This window comes from Mus pahari, chromosome 5 (genome assembly GCF_900095145.1).
Source record: "Mus pahari chromosome 5, PAHARI_EIJ_v1.1, whole genome shotgun sequence".
Lineage (NCBI taxonomy): Eukaryota > Metazoa > Chordata > Mammalia > Rodentia > Muridae > Mus > Mus pahari.
The window spans coordinates 58,055,239-58,079,634 of NC_034594.1; the positions used below are offsets into that span (position 1 = coordinate 58,055,239).

The 24,396-nt window shown below is 44.0% G+C and overlaps 1 protein-coding gene across 1 annotated transcript in view; it reads right to left on the bottom strand.

The window, feature by feature from the left end:
• The window catches only part of Wdfy1 (WD repeat and FYVE domain containing 1), a 48,454-nt gene that overhangs the window by 22,469 nt on the left and 1,589 nt on the right, over positions 1 to 24,396 (bottom strand). Inside the window, exon 2 of the mRNA XM_021198063.1 lies at positions 4,786 to 4,853. Within this exon, the coding sequence (XP_021053722.1) occupies positions 4,786 to 4,853 (68 nt within the window). The remainder of the gene's footprint in view (positions 1 to 4,785; positions 4,854 to 24,396) is intronic.

The following is a 24,396-nucleotide window of genomic DNA, read 5'->3' on the forward strand; positions in this document are numbered from 1 at the left end:
ATCTATCTATCTATCTATCTATCTATCTATCTATCTATCATCTATCTATCTATCTATCTATCCATCTATCCGCTATCTCTCTATCTCTCCATCCATCTATCATCTATCTCTCTATCTCTCCATCCATCTATCCGCTATCCATCTATCATCTATCTGGTAGGGCAGCCAGGGGGAGCAGGATATACCTCTTAGTATACGAGTCTGCATGTGCCAGAGGCAGCCATTAGGTATCTTTCCTTGATCTCTATCTTTTATGTTTCTAGACAGCGTCTCTCACTGGACCTGTAGCTGACTGATTCAGCTAGGCTAACTGGCCAGTGAGCTTCAGGGACCTGCCTGTTTCCACCACCTTTCCTATCCCTGCCCTGCAATGCTGGCATCACAGGCAATCGTCATGATGCCTAGCTTGTAGGTTCTGGGGATCTGCACTCAGGTCCTCTTACTTGTGTGGCAGACACTTTACAGACAGAGCAATCTTTCCAGGCCCTGGGCTCATAGTCTGCCCAAGAAAATATAACACAAAATTGTACCCAAAGACAATTTTAAGACTATACCTAGGACTACTTTAATTGCATTCAAGAGCTCTGAAGGTGAAGGTAGATACTGACATTATACAAAATTCACCAGACTTATACAACTTTGAATTGGCTTTAAGTCTGCACACGTTTATATTTATGTTTGAGAGTATAATACATTATCATGCTTAAGAATTATAGCCTTTATCAGACATAGTGGCATATGTCTTTAATTCCAGTACCCAGGAAGCACAGGCGGGAGAAGTTCTTAAGAGTTTGAGGCCAGCTACAAGTATTGTTAGGCTGTCTGAATTAAAAGATAATTATAACCACAAAGATACATTGTTAAACATACACAAACACACACAACATCTCACAATTAAAACAGCAGTTGCTATGATGATTTAAGACTCACTGTTACCAGTCTTGTTCTTTTATCAGCTGATGATAAATTTGATGTTGGCTTTAAAGATCAAGATCAGTTCTTCTGATGCCTGACACTATCATAAAACCCTCATTTTTGTAAAAGTGTCACTGGCGCTAGAGATTTGCTACATTTGCTGCTGCTGTTGCTGTCTTGTGTGAGTAATGCAGGGCACCAATGGAGAGCAGAAGACAACTTTCAGGAAGGAGTTTTCCCTTTCCACTGAGGGCTCCAGAGACCAAACACAGGTGGCCAGGCTCACAGGAGATGGAGCTATCCACCCAGTAGTCTCATAGACCTGGAGTTTTTTAATTAAAAAGCTTCCCTAGTTTGGTTTAATACCATAGCCTGTTTGTTTGTTTGTTTGTTTGCTTATCCTGGATAAGTGGTTTCTAGTGGGGTAGGCAATACACAGCTTAGAAACAAGGGTGGGTGGTTCGATTACTCACACAGCTTTACAAGGAGGAGAAACACAAGACCATCTTTCAAATTAATGGCAATATATACACAAAAGGCCCCTATGAGTCTGAGAACATATATGTAAAACTCAAAGCAGACTGCCAGATGCACCCACTGAGTTCTAGCCACAGTCTGTGGTACTGGAGCCCAGGAGAGCCTTTCACTGTTCAGCATTGCTTTCAAACTATAGTGTAGAGCTGGGAATGGCTGCCATAGACTGTCTGGTCCATGAAATCTCAGCTTTGCCATCTGGTCTTGCACATAAGACATTTGTGGATTCACCTCATCCTTCTGGTAGGCAGCATGGTTCTACAGTCATAAGCATAGGTGGATCAGAATTACAGCCATAAGCAATCGAATTAAATCTCTTCAGGCTCAACTTCCTTATCCATAAAATGGCTGTTGTAATGACATCATCAAATGATGTTTGCCAAGGAAAAAAGGCTGGGTGCATAAAGTAAGACAGAAACTGAGTCATCACCTTTCCTCAGCCACAGCAGATTCTGAAAGTGACTCTTGCTGAGGAAAGAAAGTTAGGTTACAGAGCAAGAGCGGCCACACAGGGCAATAGGCAGAGTTACCTTGCTCACAGGAAAGTTGAACTTGGTAGATGGCCACTAAACATCTCAAATCCAGTAATCTGCAGACAGTTTATAGAAATGACATTTCTATAAACTTATTTTTAACTTGTATTTTGAACTTATTTATGCAAGAAACATCATTTGAAAATAGCAGTTACTTTCCATGAATCATTTGCTATATTTCTCACCATCGTGTTACTACTGCTGCGTAGGCAATGAAGAGTGACTGAGTTGTGCCTGGCAGGAAGCTCGTGACTGTGACCCCAGAAACGGAAAGGAAAAACAGGACTGCTGTGAGTTCAAGGCCAGGCTAGGCTACAGAGTGTCACCTTGTCGAAAATAACAACAGCAACATCAACAGGCAGCAGCAGCGGCAGCTGGAAACAAGCTGACTATGTAGAGAAGCACACTTGGCATGCAGGCGTTAGCCAGTTACTGCGGAGCCCAGGGACTACTCTTTCCAGCTTTTCCTACTCTAACTGGGAACCACCTCAGGAAAACCAGTGAAGCCCAGTAAAGGATGGATGGGGACAAGAGGAACCATGGTCACATGTTCAAGATCTAAGCCATGCTTGGGTATTGGTACCCTAAGGGGAAAAAAACCATCAATCAGCAGAGGGGCCAGCAAGAGGGCTCAGTGGTTAAAGGCTTTTGCTGTCACATGGTAGAAGGAGAACAGATTCCCACATGTCCTCTTGACCTCCACACAAAATAAATAGATGGAATTTATTACTTTTAATTCTCAATTAAGTTGCAGAAAATATGTGGAGGAGACAGGGCTAGACTTCCCAACACTGCAAGAAGAATAGCTGGAGGGTTGGTGGGAGGGATTCAACTTGAAGAGAGTAACAACCAATGCTGGGCATAAGCATCTCAGTCTATGGCTCCAGGGATCCAGGGAGCAGAGCCTCAGTGTTCAGTTCCCAAGAGGTTGTTATGACCAACACATGAACTATGGAGCAAAGTGGGGGTCGGGGTCAGGAGGTGTTCCGCCATGGTGACAAAGTGCTGCAGGCACGGGGATGAGTTCACAGACTGTTGTTTCCTTCCAGCTATAGATCTGTGGCTGGGCCACTGGGAAGTGAGAATCTGTCCATCCAGCAGAAGCCTACTGTGTGACTGTTGGAGTTATGGAGGCCCAGAGGATATCACCTCCTGTTGCCCCGTTGCTTAAACAGACTCTGTAATTACTTTAAGACACCGGGTGAGTCATATTTCAAGGGAAGAATTTGGTGTAAGAAACCAGGTTACACAATCACAACACATGCAGACACAGGTGATGAGAAGGGTCTATTATCTGTGAGCAGCCCTTCAGAGACTCTTCTGATGTGCTCCTTAGTCCACTGCAAACTTACCTATAAGCAGGATTTCATTTTCACTGAGTGGTATGCACACACAACGAATACACTAGAGATGCTGAGAGGAGAGGTCCTTGGAAGGATGACTCCCACCGTTGACGCTGTGCTGAGGGACTGGCGATCCGAACTGACACAGATTTTACAGTTTTGGAATGCTTAGAAAAGCTGTGACCAATGTCACCAGGACTAGGACAACTGTCACAAGCCCTCTTATGGAGGAACTTCACAATGACCTTCAGTAACAAACCGAGTTCAAAACCAATCCTCTTCTGCTCCTAGGGGGGTCATCTAATAGTGGAAGCCCTTAATTCAAGGAAATCCCTCAGTAAGGAACAATGCCCCAAGCAGCCCCACAGCTGTGGCTGCTCATTCACTCGGTAGTTACAAAAAGGCCTGTGGACTCCATACTCATGTGTGACCAGCCCACCTTCACCCCCGCCTCCTGCCTGGCATCTTGAAGAAGTGAGACCCAAGACTTAACACTTTCTAACCCGAGAATCTCCCCAGGAGCTGGGCATGTAGCTCCCAGTTTCTGTGGCTCTTTGGGACAGAAGGATTCACCTCCCACTTGGCCTTAGGTGGCATCCCGGCATTTTCTTAATGGCTCTGACTCTGAGAAAAGCTGAAGAAAATCAGCAGGGCAGAAATACGGCAATGTAATGGCAAGTGGACTGGCGTGAGGATGTACGAGGAATTCTAAGTCAGGGCAGGGTCTCATGTAGCCCCAGGCTACCGTTTTATGCTGTGCTGGGTATTGAACTCTGAGCTTCGAGCAGGCTAAGCAAGAACTCTACCATCTGAGCTACATGCCTGGGCTCCGAGAAGACACCCCATTTACACAGAGATGCTCCGTCCCCATCTTTGTATGACATGTGGGGACAGTGAAAAGAGCAGGGATGAGGCTGGTCACAATCACAGGTCATACCACAGTGTGCAGAATACGTCAGACTTTTACAGTGCTGGGTCAGGCGCTAACCACTGAGTGAAAAATCACCGCTGGGGGCCAATGGGAAGGCGCAACATTTAAAGGACTATGCTGAGAAACCTGAGTTTGGTCTGCAGTACCCACATGGTGGATGTAAAAGAACCAATTCAAGCTCCCTCCAAACACCACATGTCTGCCAAGGCATGAGCACTTACACACATCAAGAAACTGCAAAAATCATTTTCATAAAGTCACTACTGAGTTTTAGCTGGACAAAAGGAAAATGGTCCTTTTCCTTTTTTTGTTCTAGTCCTTTTTCAGTTTTGGTCCTGTTTCAGTTAGGCTGGTAGACCAACTGCCCCTGTAATAGGAGTTTCCTGTGGTTTACTATACTGTCAGAGGTCTTGGGCAACAAAGGCACTCACTCTGAAATCCAGTGGCAATTTTGAGCCAGGTCTTTTAAATTTTCAATCATCCAGGGAATCAGAAAAAAGGCCCTTAAGTGGAAAAGCCCATGACTTACAGGCCATTGTGTGGTAGATGCTGGGCCAGTACTGGCCGCTGTCTCTTTTCAGCCATACTCGGATGGTTCTGTGGAGACAGAAAGAGAGAAAGAGAGGTGCTTGGTCATTTTATCTTTACTTAAACTCTTCTGAATGGCATGCAAAAGTTCACTGGACAGAACTGATCATCATCTAATACTGTAAATCAGCACACACAATGGGTGAGAGCTAACGCCTGTGCCCAGTACTCGCAGACACGTGCGGCATCCTTAAACGTTTCCATCAGTGGCCTGACTCCCCACACCCGCAGCATTTGAGTCTCTCAGAGTCAGTGAGGAGCATGGCAACCTCAGCAGAGCATTTGTCACGATGCTTTTGGAAAGGCTTATTCTCCAAGTCCTAAGAATGGTCACCCTCTGTGAATTCCTCAGCATACAACAGGGTTGTCTTTGTATTTCAGGGTGATTTTGTTTTTAATTTAAAAATTCAATATCCTCTAATTGATCTTACAAAGTTATTCAAAGAGAATTATACACATATACAGACAGAAGTTAGTATATTATGTACTATATATAATTATATATTACACAGTATGACTATTTTAAGTCAAGATGTCAAATAATTTTAATAACATTGAAATGTTCACTGTATAATGACATACAAAGAAAACTGAAAACTCTCAATTAATTTTCTGGGTAAAACAAACTCTGTCAACACGGTCATCTGTAGGTCTCACCAGGAAACGCTGGGGAAAGCATCAGGAACACAAAGAAGAAAAGCTAGGTACAGGGACACATGCCAACAACCCTGTAGTGGAATGCTAGAACACGAGAATGATCACCACGACTTAGAGGCCAGCCTAGGACTCATAGTAAAACCTTATCTCAGAGGCAAAAACAGGAAAAACAACAACAACAACAAAAAAAGGACTTTGCTTATGCAGTGGTGGTGGGAAGGAGCAGGGTTTAAGCACCAGTCAGTGAGAGGCTTGGCTTATCCACAGTTCTCAGCATCCTACCCTGGAGGAAACTGTCTTGCACTGTGTCCCTGGCTTCTCTTTCATCAGAACACACTCAGGGTTATGAGGAAATCCTGTGTGTGTGAGCAGAGAGACAAAGGAGAACAGAGCCAAGGGGCAACATGTGCGTGCGCTGCAGAGGCAAGCACCAAGGGCCAGCCTGGGCCCCGCCTGCCTCCGCAGGACCTCCAAGCCAGGCTCTTCTTCCCCAGTGCCCTCTGGGTCCTGCACTCTAACGGTGTCTGCTTTGCCACAGGCTTCTCATCACCCACTGTCATTCTCAGACACTCATGTGTCTATCCCTAATAATGGGCTAGGGAGGTGACTCACTGGATAAAGGTGCTTGCCATCACGGATGAAGTCCTGAGCTCAATCCTTGGTACCCAGTAGGAGAAAACTGACTTTATGGGTTCTCCTCTGGCCTCCATCCCTGTGCCACAACCACACATACATACACAGAAACACAGGGATGAATAAATAAAAAAATATATCTAATAGCAATGCAATAGTTAACAAGTGCTAACTTTAGCCCAATTTCCATCTATTTACCTAGTTATTTCTTTCTGAAGTTCTAGACAAGTAAAACTGTTCCGTAGAGACAAAACTTAAGAATGGCTGACGGAGTCTGTGGCAGGGAGGCCGACTGTAGAGATGCGAAGGAGCTGCCATCAAAAAAAAAAAAAAATGATGAGGCTCCGGGGTTGATCACTAAAGCTGTAGCTACACAGCAGAGCATGTCCTACTACTCTCAAGAGCTGCAGAGACTACTGCGTGCGGCTGACCGTGCTGGACCGTGATCTTCACTCCTAGACGACATGATGACACGGCCCATAACCCTCTTTTATTTCACGTACGTCTTAAGGCCGGCGGAATCTATCCAGGTTGCTAGATCCAGCTACCGCTTTCAGCATACAGAAGGACAGAAGGACAGAAGAACCTGCTAACCACCACAACAGAGGTACTTCAGCAAAAGCAAGACCGTGGGCAAAGCTACACACAAAAGACCCAATGCCTTCTACAATAATTTCAAAGGGAAAAGAACCAAGACAGAGGGGCAAACTTAAGAAATACATCAAATATACAATGTGGTAGTCTCATTTTAATTCTGATTAAAAAAAAAAAAACTAAAAATATACCATAAAGTAATCAGAAACAAGAACAACAGTGATATTTGTTGATATTAAAATAATAATTATCGTTCTTTCAGTATACAGCTGTAATTGTGTTACTGTTCAGGTTTTTGTTTGTTTTGTTTTATTTTGACATAGTGTTACTCAGATTGGCTCAGGTAGGACCCTCCTGCCTCAGCCGCTGGAGTATAGGATTACAGGTGTGTACACAATGCCTGGCTAACTGTTTTGTCAAGAAACAAAGAATAATTGCTAAGCATCATGTCATTTCTCTGCTGTCTTCAGCTTGGCCATCACCGTCAGGGCCTGTCACACCCAAGTCTCCTCTCATGTTGCTTTTTGGTCTCTTTCCCAGCCGCCAGCACCTCTAGTATACCCAGTGCCCAAGGAGCCATTCGTAGCCCACTACTATTGTGCTCAACATCCAGTTCTGGAGATCTCAAACCCAGGATCCAAGTGACAAACTTAGTTCCCGTGACTTCTCAGCTTAGGCCTTGAAACTACCGAGTTGCCATATGGTCCTCTCAGGTTATGCCCCAAGCCCTTTTCCCTCACCACTCTACCATGAACTCTCCTCTACAGACTGGTCCTTCTAGGTGGATAATAGGGTGGATATTATTTCAACACAAATCCTTCTCTTAAAACTCAATGGAGCATACAAGGATTACTCCAAGACCTGATTCACCGAAGGGGCCTTACCTCTGCTGACTATACTCCATGCTGTTTAAATCAGAAATGCTATGGCTACACATCAGCACAATAGATGAAACCAAAGCAGTGTAATAAATAAAAGACCAACTCCAAGGTGAGTATTGAGTCCACTCAACAATCCTCACTCCTGCCTAAATCCAAGGTACAAAGACTACACTTGAAGATCACGGGGATGTTCCATGAAGCTCTGCTGTAAGTTCACTGGCTTTATTTGTAACAAGACCACCACAGCATTAAATCTGGCAGCTAACAACATCAACATTTCTTTTTATTTATTTATTTATCTTTATTTATTTATTTATTTATTTTTGGTTTTTTGAGACAGGGTTTCTCTGTGTAGCCCTGGCTGTCCTGGAACTCACTTTGTAGATCAGGCTGGCCTCGAACTCCGACACCTGCCTGCCTCTGCCTCTGCCTCCCAAGTGCTGGGATTAAAGGTGGGCGCTACCACGCCCGGCTCACATCAACATTTCTGAGCCTAAGGAAGATGATGTAGGTAACTGACTAAAACTCGGTTGCCACGAAGGTCGTGGATTTAGTGGAATACACTTTATACCCTTTGTGCTCAGAAAGGGCAACATTCAGACATCAGGAAACCCAGTGGCGAGGAAATAAACTTAAAAGCCCATCTCTTCTGCACATCACTGAACCCCAATAACCAAAATCCACACCCTCAGAATGGTGTTTAACCTAGCTCAAGGTCAAACTCAGATCCTACTTAGCTAGACTCCAGTATTTGGGAGACAGAATCGTTTTTCTTTGTACGACAAACAGCATACAACTTGGTTGGCACAAATTTGATCCTGGCTTAGACCCAACCAGCAAGATAGGAAACAGAAACTTTTACCTTGAAAACCACCCATCATATACGGGCAGAAAAGGGCAACCTTTTTGGGAATAAGGCTCCAGGCAGGTACTAGACTCCAGTTTTACGATCTTTACCCAGAGTTCTCTTGTGCAAACCACACCTTTTATTTCCCATGCTGCTGCTAAGATTTTCCAAGTATACAGCTCAATCAAACTAACATACCCTGTAATCCTCAAGAAGCTACATGTTCAACAAAGTTTTCCAATGTTACAAGTTACCTTGGAATTGGTTTCATACTATGATCAGTGTTTCTCCTTAGCTTAATGGAACTATAAAAAAAAAAACAGGCTTCAATTGTGCAAGTTATTAAAAATTTAAGAAATCCTAGGCTTAAAAAAAACAAAAAACAAACAAAAAAAACCCTGACCCCTCAGCAAATTAGAAGCAAAGCCTGCTTGAAAGCAACACTAACAGGGTGATATTTTACTAAATGTGAATTATTCAAATTCTTACAACTACATAATAAGTTACACTGAGATCTGGTGGGTCTGTGGCCCGTAAGCCCAGTGCTTTCTGGAAGACCTGTATTGAAACTGTTCCCTGAACCAACAGAGTATTTCTTTACTACCTGACAACTCTCTACTCCCACACCTAAGCCAGGTCCTGTTTTCCTCCACACTTTTTCTATTCGTTCAGTGGCTGACCCGTCTCTGATACTCTAGGTCCCTATCAACCTAAAAAGGACACTTCCTAAAGAAACGCCTTAGAGTCATTGGGGGTTTCCAATGTCTGTTTTCAAACAACAGTCTGTTTTTCCAAAGATACTTGGGATACAAGTGTATCTTTCTAAGCCTATATAAAGAGCTTACAGGTTTACACACAGCCTGGTCCCTGTGGAGGGCTCCACCACCTATTGAGGGCACAGAGCTGTGATCCCTTCCACTACCGCTCGCTCAAGACTGCGTTGCTGTATTGTAAATCTCCCACATAAAGTGTCCGTGCCCCCCCAGGGCTGTGGAGAACAAAACAGAAACATCCCAAACAGTAATGACTGCCCACTGCGGGGCTCTGAGATTGTGTCAGCATTCGAAATAATAACGTCTTGGCAAGGGCTTGCCTGCACATACCTTTGCCCTATCATAAAAGGTGAGAAAAAGGTGGTAGGATCAGCAATCTGCATCCCTGGGTCGAGGAACTGCCTCTGAGCCAGATGGCCTGAGCTCGCTCCTCAGAACACACAGCGGTAGAAGAGAACCAAGCGGTACAAACGAGTGTTTACCATTTTTCAAAGATGACCAACTTTGTTGGATTTAGGGATTTCAGGCCTGATAACTAGGTCTAAAGAAATAATTAAATAGGGAAAAAACATAATCAAGGATTTGGAAAAAAAAAAAAAAAGGTAAATAATGAAATGTGTTGGCAAATGGCATAGTAACTTAATGGCTTAGTCACTAAAAATAACTATGAAGACTAGGAGGTATGGGAAAATGTGCATAAAATGTGGTTTTCCTTTTTAATACTTTTATTTGAAGTGTGTGTGTGTGTATGTGTGTGTGTGTGTTTATGTACATATCACATAGGTGGAAGTCAGAAGACAACTTATGGAAGTCAGGTCTCTCCTCCTACCATGTGGATTCTGGAGACCCACAGTGGTTCCTCAGGCTTGGTGCCAAGTGCCTTCATCTACTGACCCACATTTTAGACCAAAAATACTCAGTTTTCCTTTGAAAAGCTGAGTTAAAGTTATATCGCTAAGCTGTATAAGCGCACTCCTCAGCTCTGCAGTTATCAAGCTGACTAATCATGGGTAGACAGTGAGGGGAGGGGACACTTGTGCAGCAACACTATCCTTGTCAGGATATTAGGACGGCAGCACAGACCCAAGGGGACCTTCTGGCAAACCCACAAGTACACACTTTGGAATGAGCGCCAGGACTGGATTTTGCTTAGTGTTCAAGTGTTGTTATCTAAAATAGCAAACACAAAAATACCCCATGCCTTAAGAATGTGTCTGTCAACATTACCATTAAGAGCAAACAAGGCTGAGGAGTAGAAACTGAGTGAAGAATTAAGCTGTTTGCAGCCTCAGGCACAAGAATCAGGCAACTTCAAGTAAATGACGGACACTTTCCCTTCTTAACAAGACTACTCTAGAAACTTCTATGTGTCAGACTAAGAACTCAGTGGTCTGCTGGCCATAAAGAAGAACTTTGTGCCTAGGACAGGCTTGGGAGTTGGGGACATCCTCGAGTCTATGAGGGGTCACATTTCCTGCGAGCCACTACAGATCAGGGAAGGGACTCTGGCTTCCACAAGGAGACATGAATGGAAGGAACAGCTAGAGGTTTCTGGACAGACTAGACCCAGATAAGATCACTCTCAAAGGAGAAGAACACAGTGCCTGCAGAGAAAACCTAAGAAACCAGATATAAGAAGGCTGGGCAAGAGGGTCTCCCAAAAGGTTGAAAGATGTAAGACAATAAGCTTCTACCCTCTACGTTTGTCTCTGCTGAGCTCCTGTAAGCTCAAAGCACTGAACTACGTAGATATAGACTTCTTGCTTTCTAGACCTACACAGGTATTCCTGAAAAGTTCATGATCTGCAAAAAGCAAGCTACTCTGTAGCAAAGATGGTGGTCATTTTTACCTCCAGTTTATGCTTCAGGGGACAGAATAAGCAGAAAGCCATCTTTAAAAAATACAAGCCAATATGGCCATTGCAACACACTGTCTGACTACCCAGCTGCCTTGTCCAATTTTATCCAGCTCTTACTAGGAGGTGATAAAAACCTTACAATGTAAACCTTTTTGTACAAAATCTTTTATAAAAGATCCAACTCAATTTTTAAAAAGCAGCTTTGTATGGTTTTTAAAAAGTAAACAAGCCTTTCCAGAAATTTCCATATATTTCCCGCTAAAGCATTAACTCCTAAACAAAGATGAAGCATTGCCAAAGACCAGCTTTGACACCAAAGTATGGCAATTGCCATCAGAATCAGTGCTGATGGCAGCTGACGAGTGTCCGTGCTGATAACACACAACAAGGGCTGCGGCTGATGGCAGCCAGTGATTAGTGAGAAGGAAGAAAATTCAAACATGCACACATATACACAGAGAAAGGTTAGACAAAGACAAGCTCCAGAACTTTACACATACAAATACATAGATACATATAGACAGACAGGCATATACATGAATATGGATATATTCACTGGGTGGCTGAAGCAAAGCTCCAACAAGCAGGCTCCAAGCCTTTCACATATACATATATAACATATATATACATGTATACACATACTTGGTGGGTAGACAGAACGAAGTTCCAACAAGCAGGCTCTAAGCATTTCATGTATATTCATACATACCTACACACACATGCGCGCGCGCACACACACACAGTTGGTAGATGGAGCAAGCTTCAACACATACACAAACATGTAAAACAAGCTTTATATACATATACATATAGATTTGATGGATGGAACTGAGTTCAAACACATTCTCCCACAAACCTTACACATACACATAGGATGGAAGGAACAAATTCCAGTGTGATTACACTCTGGTTTTCTTCTAGGGAATGACTATGAAAAAGCAGTATATTTCCCTTTATAAGAAATAACATTATGTAGTACAGGTAAAGAAAACAAATTATTCCCAAGAACCCATGTACTCTCGCAACTAAGCAACTTGTTGTATAGATTTACAAAGTGTGAGCAGGCAAGGTAGTTTTCTCAGCTGATTTCTCTTACTGCGGACAGAAATTTGCGGATACAAAGGATTGATTATTTTATTTTTTGTCGTTAAAAGTAATCTTATAAGAATCTTAAAAGAATAGCAAGTCTAAACTTTTAGATAAAAATCAGTCATACCTACTTTAAATCCTCAGAATGCATATCTACTCTTCAGCATTAAATAATATCAGGAAGCTGAGAGCAAAAACAGATATAAGGAATCAATCATCACGTGCCCACCCTCAGTGAGAGTCGGGTCAGCCAGTGCTGCCACTGTTCTTGTTCCCTGACCACAAAGGGTCCCTAGGTTAACTAATAAGAGTGTGCCTTTCTGAACTTCAAATTGTTCCCTAATATTTTCTACATCAAAGCCAGTAGCAAAAACATCTTCATCTGCCTTCACTACCGATTTTATTTTTCCAAATGTTTTCTAAGGGTGGTGGTCATTACTGACAATCTAAGTTCTTCTCTAGGGTGGTGGCTGAATCATTAATCTGCTCCAGCAGCAATGCCTGAAAGAGATCAGGCACTATTATTCCGAGTACCAGTGATACTGCCCAGTGAGGAGCTGGAAGCACCCTTAGAGTTTACAGATAATTCTTAGATTAAGAGGATGTAAGGCAGATAGCAGAGCAGAACTCCATACCAGCATGAAGTCCTCAGGACATGTGGTCCTCAGGGTCCCACCCATCGTGGCTGTGCTAACTGGTGGGCCACATCCCATGAGTTCTAAAGACATTTGTCATTCCTCCTACATGACCCTTGGCAAAGCATTAAATAGTGTGTGTGTTTGGGGGTGGGGGTGGGGTAGGGGAAGGTCCCCTTAAAAGAGATTCCGAGCACAGAAAGATCAAGGTTGAACTAGACTTGAGTTCCAAATCACAAAGAAAATCTGAATTTGTGATAAAATGGATTGGTGATTCTAATAAAATCTCTCTCTACCTCAAGGTGTGGACTGAGCTGGACCTTGCATAAAATATGTCAAGAGTCTGTGGCAGATAATTGTGTGTGACGTGTGCTCCAACTCTTTATCCCTTCCTGCTCCATGCCCTTTCCTATCTGACTGTACAGCCTTTCCCATGGGGGCTGAACCTCTCTCTCTGACTCCTCTGGGTAGGCTACCTGGTGTCTGTAATGGCCAACAGTGTGTCTGAAGTGATGGTGGGGTTCTTCTGAGAAAGGCCTTTCCTTCCCGGGAGGAGCTATGACAGGTAACAGGAAATGTGTGTTGGGGGCAGGGGTTGGTATCCTGCAGAATTACCCTTGACAAGTCTAGAACAAGTTACTTCTCCAGTGGCTGAGGTACAGGCTGGTCACAAGCATGAGTGAGCCTAACAGAGTCAGAGAAACCAGGCCACGGGCCTACAGCTCATGACAGTGCAACACCTGCTGCTCTAAGCTGATGTTTTGTGGGGGTCTGGATGTACTAAGAGCTAACTAAGACAGATGGATAGAATACATTTCAAAATCCTTAGGAATCACATTTCAAAATTTAAAAAAGATTGAAACATACTTTGTTTCAATGTGCCAGCATCTTAAGTTAATTCTTCATTGGAATACAGAATCCCCACTTTGCACTGATCCTAACAGAATTCTCTAACATCTGAAGAGGCTACAGAAAAGCACTTCGCAACACCTGTTGGCCAAGGGGAGCCTTCTGTGTGTTTCATTAGCTCCCTGTGAACAGCAGACAACACCACAGCCAGGGTCAGAGCTAAGCGTTCACACCACGGAGAGCAACAGAAAGGCACACCTGAGAATCAGAGAGGAGGGCTCACTTTTTTCCCTCCAGTCTCCTCAGATGCTGTCAAAGACTTGATCCAACCAAAGTTAAAATATACATTAGGGAATTACGAAGCCCATGAACTCTCTTTCTTGTCTACTACTCTGGAGTACATTAGGGAATTACGAAGCCCATGAACTCTCTTCCTTGTCTACTACCCTGGAGTAAGAACAAACACAGAGGCAAAGCACAGTTCTTTTCTTCAAGGCACCGACTCTCACTTCAGGAAGCAGCTAGGAGAGCTAATCAGTACAATTCCTAATTTAGCAGTGCCCGTGAGGACACACATTTGGGTGTGTTACATATTTTCCATAACACATGATACCTGAATGATAACCCTGAAGAGCACGTGCCCATCTGTCATCTCCAATGGCACTTAAGTATCTCTGAAGAAGCCCGAGTCAAGCACACCCCACCTCCAATGCAACAATTAGTGTCTTTTCACCAATTTTCCTCCCAAGACAAACGGGATAAAGAGATTTAATCATTTTCTAATTTTAGGCTGATAACTAGGTAGTGTTCAACCAATTAATTAAAAAGCAAGTTTCAGTATATACGATCTGCTACAAAATTAGTCCAAGGTGCCAATTTGAATTAAACATTGAATAAACAGTAATTGGGTAGGAAGCTGTTTTTGTGACCTCTTGTAGAGATGCTGGGACTCTGAGACTTGGGACTCTCTAAACACTTCTGCAGCCACGACAAAGGGTATCATCATGTCCTAGTCTGTATTTCCGGAGGATATGGATAAAAGTATTTAATTCTGGCACTTAAGATGGCTTCGAGAACACTAAGATGTTAGCCTGAAGGGAAGAGGGAATGATATCATGCTCACTTCAGTCTGCCTTTATCAAATAAATAGCAATTTCCTTCCAACTAAGATGCTAGAACTCTGACCTCTTCGTTTCCGCTAGAGAACAAAGTGTCTCCTTTGGTAACAAGGAGGCAAAACAGTGAACAGTTGTTAAGTGGATCTTGAAACCAAAAGTCTAGGAAATGGCCTCGTTTTCAGAGGGCTTAGCCTGGCTGAGGCAAAGAAGAATGTACTTACTGGCTTGTACTACAGGAAGGAACAGGGAAGCGATCAAGGGGCTGTGGGGACCCGGTCTCACAGCCTACTGATTCCATACAGAGAAGATGACTCTTGGGGACTCTGGTACCTTCACCACCCCAACAAGCAGCCTTCCCCTACCCCCAAGAATCCATGGATGTGTGGTTGAAATGCCTCCTGTGGGTTCTCTGTGACTGGAGAAACCAGTCCAGATGCAATCTTTAAAATGATTTTCTGTGTCTCCTGTGCTAAGGAAAATCCCAAACTCCAGATGGCAGGGATAATCTAGACAGGCTGGGATCAGCATGGGTCCACAGAATACTCTTTCTTAGGGTTAAAAACATACATACATACATACATACATACATACATACAAACAAACAACAAAAATCTTCAGCTCTCCCATGGCCTGGCAGAGCTGTCTGGAAACCTACGATTAATAAACTTACCCGAGTAAGGACAGTTAGTGTTAAATTCCACTCTTTGGTCCTTTATTGGTTTGTTTAGTGATTCTATCAAACCAGCGCTACACACACTCCTGTAAGCTTTACACTGTTTTAAGCACTGGAAGAGGCCAACCCTCAGTGGGTAAAGACAAAGCATGTTAACTGGGAATGATGTCATGAAGCTACATTTGTGGGAACGGCGAGAGGTGGGTTGACATCCAGAAACTCAGGATGCTGGAGCAGAATAGATGAAACAAAACCGAACCCATCAAAGTTCAGACATTCAATTCCCCCTCGGGTATGAGGAAATCAGTCAAGCACACAAGGTAGGAAATGCTGGAAGAAACGTAGTAAGGAGGCCCTTTGAGGGTACCCAAGTATCCCAGGAAAGCCAGTCCAAGTTGTATTTTCTACAAACCAACCATAGCCTAGTACTCCCAAATGCTCCCCATCAGCAATGACTTCAAGTGTGTGTGTGTGTGTGTGTGTGTGCACACACACACACACACACACACCCTGGTTACCTCAGAAGCCTTTTCAGGTGACTGACGATCCTGCCTGCAGACAAACAAAGAATAAAATGAGATAAGAAGAGGAAGCTGCCCTGAGAGGTGACCTTTCAGCCAAAGTCTGTACAAGAAAGTCAGCTACAAGTTCACTTTGATCTTAAAGGGAACTGTTCTGAATAAAGAAAGCTGTGTGTGGTCTATGAAAAAAATGAGTAATCAGAAAGATGGTTTTGAGATCAATTGGTAGGATGCCTGCCTAGCATGCAGCAAACCCGGAGTTCCAGCTGAAGCAACACATATGTGGGGTGTGAAGGCTCACACATGTAATCCCAATACCAAAGTGGTTGTGCCAAGGAAACTAAAAGCTCAAAGACCAGCCTGAAATACTGAGTCTGAGGCCAGCCTAGTCTACATGAGAGAACCTGAGGCCAGCCTAGTCTACATGAGAGAACCTGAGGCCAGCCTAGTCTACATGAGAGAACCTGAGGCCAGCCTAGTCTACATGAGAGAACCTCTGTCTCAAAAAATAAAAAGAGAGTATTTCCTCATGAGGTATAAAAAACACTCCATAAAGTGAGTACGTACACATTCATGCTCTCTTGACTTTCAAAATAATTTGCTACGTGCATTTTACAGAGGGAAGGAAAGATAAACTGTTGGATTCTAGAAACCTCTATTGTTTGTTACAATTCAACTTTGTTCCTATGGGAGAGCTTGCAGGTGTTTAAAAGTCAACCAGAGGGGGAAGGGCCTACACAGTGATGTGAGTCTCTGTCAACCAACCCAATGATGCTAGTTAGTCACTAGCTGTATGACCCACTCTTTGGAGGAACTGGTCACATGGGAGGATCAGATGAACGAATCCAAACAACAGCAGGTAGTACGTGCTAGTTAGGAGGAGCCTGAGAAAGGCTGAGATGGTAGATGGAAGAATTATTCCATAACCAAGAGAGAAGCAGAAACATCCCTAAAAGGCTAGAATGTGGGAGGCAGGGAGAGAAAGTGGCTTGAGGAGGGTGCACATGAGCCACAGCATCTAGGTGGGAAAGGTGTCAAACCTTGATGGGACAGAGAACACACTGGCAAGAACCACTGAGAAGTGAGAAATAGGTACGGAAAGAAAGTTGGGTACAGAATAGTTATAAGGTTCCCTGCATCCTACTTCAGACATGATGGCTCCCTCACAGTGTTAATGAAAGATCATACGCAGGGAAATGATATTGTAAAAAGCCATTTTGAGGACACCAGTTTGGCAAGACAGATTCAAGGATAGAATCCCAGGGCTCGGGAATTGCTCGTGGAGGCTGCTGTAGTGATCAAGGTTAAACAATGGTTAAGAGATGAGGACAGGGCTGGTGAGATGGCTCAGTGGGTAAGAGCACCTGACTGCTCTTCCAAAGGTCTGGAGTTCAAATCCCAGCAACCACATGGTGGCTCACAACCATCCGTAACAAGATCTGACGCCCTCTTCTGGAGTGTCTGAGGACAGCTACAGTGTACTTACATATAATAAATAAATAAATCTTAAAAAAAAAAAAGAGAGATGAGGACAAGCCTGAGATGAAGACGGACAGGCACTCACAGCAGAGTCAGGCCTGAGACAGCTGCCCTGCCTTCAAGGCTGGCCTTCAGCTGGTGTCTCTGACCTTGAAGTTTAGAAGGTCCTCAACATTCCCTTGCTCAGAAGAGTGGCTTACCCTGGTTAGTGTTTGTACAAAACAGATGGCATATACCCGACACTTGCTTTTATTTTCAAGTTCCAGAACTGTGGTACATGATGTGGAGAGGGTGTGCATGTAAGTAGCCCTTGGCATGCTTGGCACACCATCTCTGCTGAAGTCCTGATAAACAGTATTGAACAGAAGGGCCACATAATCCAACAGTGGAGGCATTTAGCACATCTTGTGTAACTCCAGAGAGGGCTCTCCGAAGCTTGGTCTGGTGTCTTCCTGTCTTCCCTGTATGCGTTACACATATGCTGTGACAACGTGGCGTGACTGTGGGTAAGGAGTGAGTCCTGATCTTGGCGTTCTCTGACACTGTAGGAGAGAGATCTACGAAGGATGTGAAGATGACCGAAAAGGCTTGTACCTGACCAAATAAGGAAATAAAGACAAGGCATGACTCAAAGTCAGCTATAAGAGTTTACATGTGTAATTGACTCCCAAATGCTAGTGCCTTATTTAGGGCAAGAAAAAAATTTCACTTTATTCATACACACAGGAATGCATCCCCCCCATACACACACACACACACACACACACACACACACACACACACACACACACACACACACACAGCAGGAATGTTTTTAGCTTCTGATGACAAAGGAAATTAAATGGGAATGAGCTCCCAGCTGCTGGCCCTTGTGCCAGGCTCAGTTCGAAGTGCTTTCCCTCATGTTATCAACCTGTCAGCTCTTCATAAGACCGGAAGAGGTAGACACTACATCTGCACTTTGCAGCTGAGGAGACCATAATGCAAAGGGGCTAAAGTAATATGTCCAAGGTCACATGACTTGGATCCCAACTCTGGCAGTCTATCACTGGAGCCTCCATTCTTAATTACGCTATAAAAAGAAAATGGCTACCAGTGAGATCCTGAATGACAACCCCTCTGGATAAGGATCCCTTCTACCTACAACAGATTTCCCTTCTAAGCTTTTTAACCTAAAGCCTGGGTTTAGAATCAGTCCCCATAAATTATTAGGAAGTACAGAAAATTTCCTATCAACCATCCTATCAACCATCTTAATATGTTTATAAGTGTTCAAAAACAGTCTGGAGACATCACTCAGTTAGTAGAGTACTTGCCAGACAAGAGCAAATGCCTGGGTTTGATCCCCTGCCCTGCAGAAACCTGGCTTGCTTGCACATGCCTGTAATCCCAGAACTCAGGCAGAGACCAGAGGATCAGTAGGTCTCCAGCTACATAAGGAACTAAGCCAGCCTGGGCTACATGAGACTATCTCAGGAAACAAGTTAAAGTATTTAAGAGGCAACAAATACATCAAGAGAGTTGGTAAGTTGAAAAAGAAAAATGCTACAAAAATATCTAAAAGTTGGTTCTGGTTTTTTGTTTTGTTTACTTTTTCTTTTTTTCTCTCTCTCTTTCTTTCTTTCGCACCTGAAAACACAGATCTGTAATGACTTGACTTAGTCCAAAGAAACCCAAGTTTCCTGCAGAAATCAATGCTGGTCTTGCAGGCTCCTGTGGTAGTAGTAAAGAAGGCTCATCTCTAACCTTGTCAAAATGAAGACAGCAGGCCTGTAGCCGTTACTCAGCTAGAAAGCTTTATAGCAAGAGCATGCATCTTTGAGAACATTTATCATTTCACCAGCTGACTGTCTGCACTTTTGTGCAGTCCTAGCAGAGTCCAAAAACAGCCATGTGTCTGGGGAATCAGCCCCTCCTGCCTCACAGACAACTCAGCTTTGACCTGCAGGCAACTTCGGCTTCTGCAGGTCACTCCACCCCACACCCAGCCCTCAGCCAGGCCAGACGGTAATTGCTGTGACTCCAATTCTTAAAATTACCACTGAACTTCCTTTGATGGTGGTCTTCCTTTCATTTCCTCAATAGGAAGACAGCACTGTTTTACTGACTCACAGCTGAAATAGTTCTTAGTTTGAAAGTTTAGGACCCCAATTAAGCCTTATTATCCACATTGACTGAATACTCTTCAGAAGGTAGATTAAACTCAGCTGCTTGGTGTGGTCTGAGTTTATAGGAAAGGAGGTTGGGTGTCATTCTGTGTGTGTGTTTATGTGTGGTGTATACATGTGAGTGTGCAAGACCTGTCTGTGTCCCCCAATCAGGGGTTACAGGCACACACAATCATGTCCAGTTCTTTATGTCCAGCTAGAGATTTGAACCAGCCCTCATGTTTGCTGAGCAGATACTCTTACCCACTAAGCCACCTCCCCAGCTCCATGGTTTATATTGTAAATGTCCCCCTAAAAGTACTTTTCTAAATGGTTTAGTCCCTAACTAGCAATGCTACTAGGAGGTGCGGGAAGCCTTAACACAGATGTGGTTGGAGGAAGCCATGGGAGGAGGGAGTGTACCCTTGAGGAGCATAGAGAGACCTATCCCTGCGTCTTCTTTACCTTCTGGTCTGCACCAGAGTTCTCAGTGTCCTGTGTCATGCTAGGCTTTCCCTGCAATGGCACACTGCCCTGCCAAAGGTCCACAGCCAACAAGGCTGAGTGACCACAACCAAGAGCCAAAATAGCCTTTGCTTCTTTCAAGTTGCCTATCTCAGGCATTCTGTCACAGTGACAGGCAGAGTTCCTGTTAGGGTGTAGGTATCTGGAAAATAACTCTAGGGAAATATACCCAAAATACTGAAAAAAGGGGGGTCGCGGGGCCATGGTGTTGCAGTTAAGAGCACATACTGAGGACAGGAGTTCGGATCCCATGGATCCAGCATCTTCTTCTGAACTCCAAGGGCACCTGCATTCACACTGCACACACAATTTAAAACTAAGTCTATTATAAAGGGGAGGTATAAAGAGGATTCTCCTCCAGTGATTGATGTACAACATCCCTTTCTTGTCCACTGGTGCTTACAGCACTGGGAGTTTTAGTAGCATCCCTCAGAACTTGACAGTAATGCCAGCTCTCTCAGGGCCCCCCAAGTGAACTTTTAAAATCAGAACCTCCAGGAGTGGAGCCCAAGAGCCAAGAGCTCCAAGCATCTCTGATAAACACTCAAGCCCAAGAACCACTTTCTAAAGAGAGAAAGACTAGGGACTGGGGTCTGTGTACCACAGGATGTTGAGCAGTCACCGTGACATGGAAGGATGCTGAGCTGTGGGCCTGGCACATAATTTCAAATGTTCCCCAGGGACCACCAGACGGTGGAACCGCTGGCAGAAACTCTGGAAAAGTGGGCCTCGACTTCAGGAAGCCCCTTGATTCTTCAGCTTTTCCTTTCAGGACATCCTCATTCCCTGCAGCTCTTCTGTAATAAATTAACTTTAGCTGGATCCTGCTATAAATATTCAAAGTCACTTTTCCTAAGCAGATTTGTGGTAGGACATAACTGCAGTCCCAGCACTCAGGAGGCTGAAGCAGAATGATCATCAGTGCTGGCCTAGCCTGGGCTACATAGTGAGACCTTGTTTCAAAAAAAAAATTAAAAAAAAAAATGTGGTGGCACATGCCCAGAGTGCATTAGGGGGTAGAGGCCCGGGAATTAGGAGTCGAAGATCTCCCGTAGCTGCACGGTATATTCAAGACCAGACTGGGCTACAGGAAATCCTGAGTAAAAAGCAAAGTGAAGAAAGAGCTGATGAGGAAGCTCAGCCCGCCTGCCCCAGGCACACAGTCCAATGCAGGCATCCACACTCATACATAGCTTATTTGCACACACAAATAAAGGTGTATAAAAGGTGCTTTTGTAAGTATTAAAGCACAAGTTGCCACCAAGTTTCATCAAAAAGGTGCAAGCCATTTATTTTAATCCTGAAAATTAGTAAGAAGGAAGGCTTACAGATGGAGGCAAACAGTGAGTCCTGTCATTTTGTATTTGCTGCTGACTGACAGAGCCTTCGCTGGCTTCTTCTAATGCACAGAGGTGGATGACTGAAAGAACTCGGGCCTGAAGTGGCAGAACCGGGTTCAAATCTCAGCCCTACCACGTAATAGCTCTGTGGTCTCGGCAGCTGCTTCAGTGTAGTTTGTGCCTCAGGTTTCTGACCTGTCCGATGGCCACCAGAATATGGTATATTTTCTTTATGTTCCATAATGTTCTTGGCACGACATCACAGGGCACCCTCAGCTGCTGCTACCTTTTCAGTGAAACAGACAAATACTCACAGAGCACGGGATAAATAAAGGCTATACACAGCTCATCTATCCAGATCAAGTTTTAGTACCAAAAGAGCTTCGAGAAAATGTCCACATCCAGGCACTTCTTACTTTGAAAATGTATTAAGTTTTGGAACTGCCAATCAGGGAAATGGAGGGTACTGTTCTCGTGAGGGGGACCTTGGATGTAGTCCCCCACCTCACACACACACCAATTTTGCACTGGTAGAGAAAGGCTTTCTAAGGGTTAACTATTGCCACTTCTTTTTTTAATTTTTTTTTTTTTTTTTTTTTTCCGAGACAGGGTTTCTCTGTATAGCCCTGGCTGTCCTGGAACTCACTTTGTAGACAAGGCTGGCCTCGAACTCAGAAATCCGCCTGCCTCTGCCTCCCAAGTGCTGGGATTAAAGGCGTGCGCCACCACGCCCGGCTTATTGCCACTTCTAAAACATAAATTCTGGTCATATCATTTGCTTGTGTTTTTAGAAGTCCCTAACTGCAAAACAAAATCCAGTTCCTAAGTAGGAGCCATACTGAAAATCTTTTCCAAAACTACAGACACTGCCCTTTTCCAGGCTTAGCCATTAGACCTTTCCATGGTCTCCCAGACACCTTCCGCTCTGCTCACTTGAACATACAGAGTTCCTGACCACTTCACATTCCCTTCCGTCCTTTCCCTCTGCCTGCAGTGGTAGAAGCACCTTCCCTTCTATAAGCCACTCCTTCACCCATGAGGACCCCCGGCCCTCGCAGATGGTTCTGGAATCCAGCCCGGGCAGTTTCTTCTCTCTGTGTCTTCCCAGCATCTGGGGAGCTGAACACGCAGAGCCATGTCCCTGATAAACTGCTCAGCAATTACAAAGAGCTGTTTTAATGCCAGCTGCCTGTATAGTTATGGTGGAGACAAATGAGAGGGTATGTCTGACATAGCTTTGGCTGAATGAGGGAGACCAGTGTTCTAAGTCCTCAGGCATATATACAGGCTTCCTTAGGTCAAGGGCTATAAGGAGCAATAAATCACAAGTTATATGAGCATAGGTCCTGTGGCTTTTGATCCCTCTTTTATCCCCAGGACTTCACACTCAATAGAAACAGTGTTCCTGAATGAATGAATGAATGAATGACAAATATGATAAATAGGACAGCTTAGAGAAAGAGACCATCAAGAACAAAACTCACAGCCCATACTTGAGTTAAATCCCATGAGTTGTGGTACCTACAAAATACACATCAGAAGCTTCAGTAGCAACTCCTTGGTGATCCAGTCATTTGCCAGGATCCTACAGGATACTTGAGCAGGAGTACAAAAATGGGCTGGTCCAAGACTCCCCTCAACATCTCTGTCGAGAAGCAGCTTAGTAATCACTTTCCATAAAATCTTTATTAGCACTGTTCCTACCCAGTAAATCTCAGATATTCAACAATTTACCCAACATGCATGAGTCACAAATCAAATATTTTACCAAATCAAGCTGGCTGACTCTAATAAGCTGCTGTCTAGATTCTGCTTGCATCACACAAATGCCATTATTCTGCTATTTGCCTTCTTACATTCCCTTCTCTCCAGTCTCGGGTTCCCACTCTCCCCTGACCACTCCTGTTTCACACAGCCAGCCAAGGATACTAGCAGTCACACACCACCTCCAGCTCAGTTACAGGTAAACCAGAGGAACAAAACACACTCACTACCTGAAAAGAAGGCCCTAAGTAAGCTCATTCAAAAGCCAAACACAAAGGCCCTGCCCCGAGCTGGGGGCTTCAAGTTTCCCTTTCCCATACAGCACAGGCCCTCCATTGCACCCACACAAAAGCCTGGCCTCTGCCTCCAGCTTAGAGAGAAAAGTAGAATATGCTGGCCAAAGCCCTTCCAGTTTGGGCCTATCACTGTTTCCCTCAACCTCCTTTTTAAACCTTTAAGGTTTCAAATGCTACAATTTTTAAAAAAATTTAAAAGGCATAAGGCAGATGACAAGTCCTGGGTTCTGTTCATGTCTTCTTCAGTAGCTCCTCGACTCAGAGAAACTAGTAACACTTTTGTGGCGCTGGTTCCCCCTTGGGTAAAATGAAGTCACTGGACCAAATGAATCTTTTCCGAAGAAGTGTGGCAAGTGACCAGCAGAACTACTCAGGAACATTGGTAACGTCTTGTGGTAAATGACATTGTTTCTTGCTTGTGGAGATATATTACTTGTAAATAAAATTACTTACTTGTAAATACATTTTCCTTCTTAAAATAAGTGCATCTGGTCTTTCAAAGAACTAATCAGTTTTGTACAAAAATTGAAAACTGGCCAGAAAGAGTTCAGACAGTTCTAGCAGCTATGGTTCAAACAAACAAACAAACAAACAAACAAAACAAAACAACAACAAAAAAAAACTGATCCTGGAGCCAGGAGAAGCACTGGAAAATATACAACCTAACCCCAACCCCCAAACAAATTAGAAGGAAGAGGTGAATGCCCATGGGGTTCCTTGTAAGGAATAAACAGCTGCACCAGGTCCCAAGGGAATTAGCTACTTGTCCTCTGGGACTTGGAACGGACCCAGGAGAACCCAGAAACTCTGGAGCTGGGATGAAGGGATGGACTATCCAGAGAGGACCCCATTCGGAGTCCATCCCATCATCA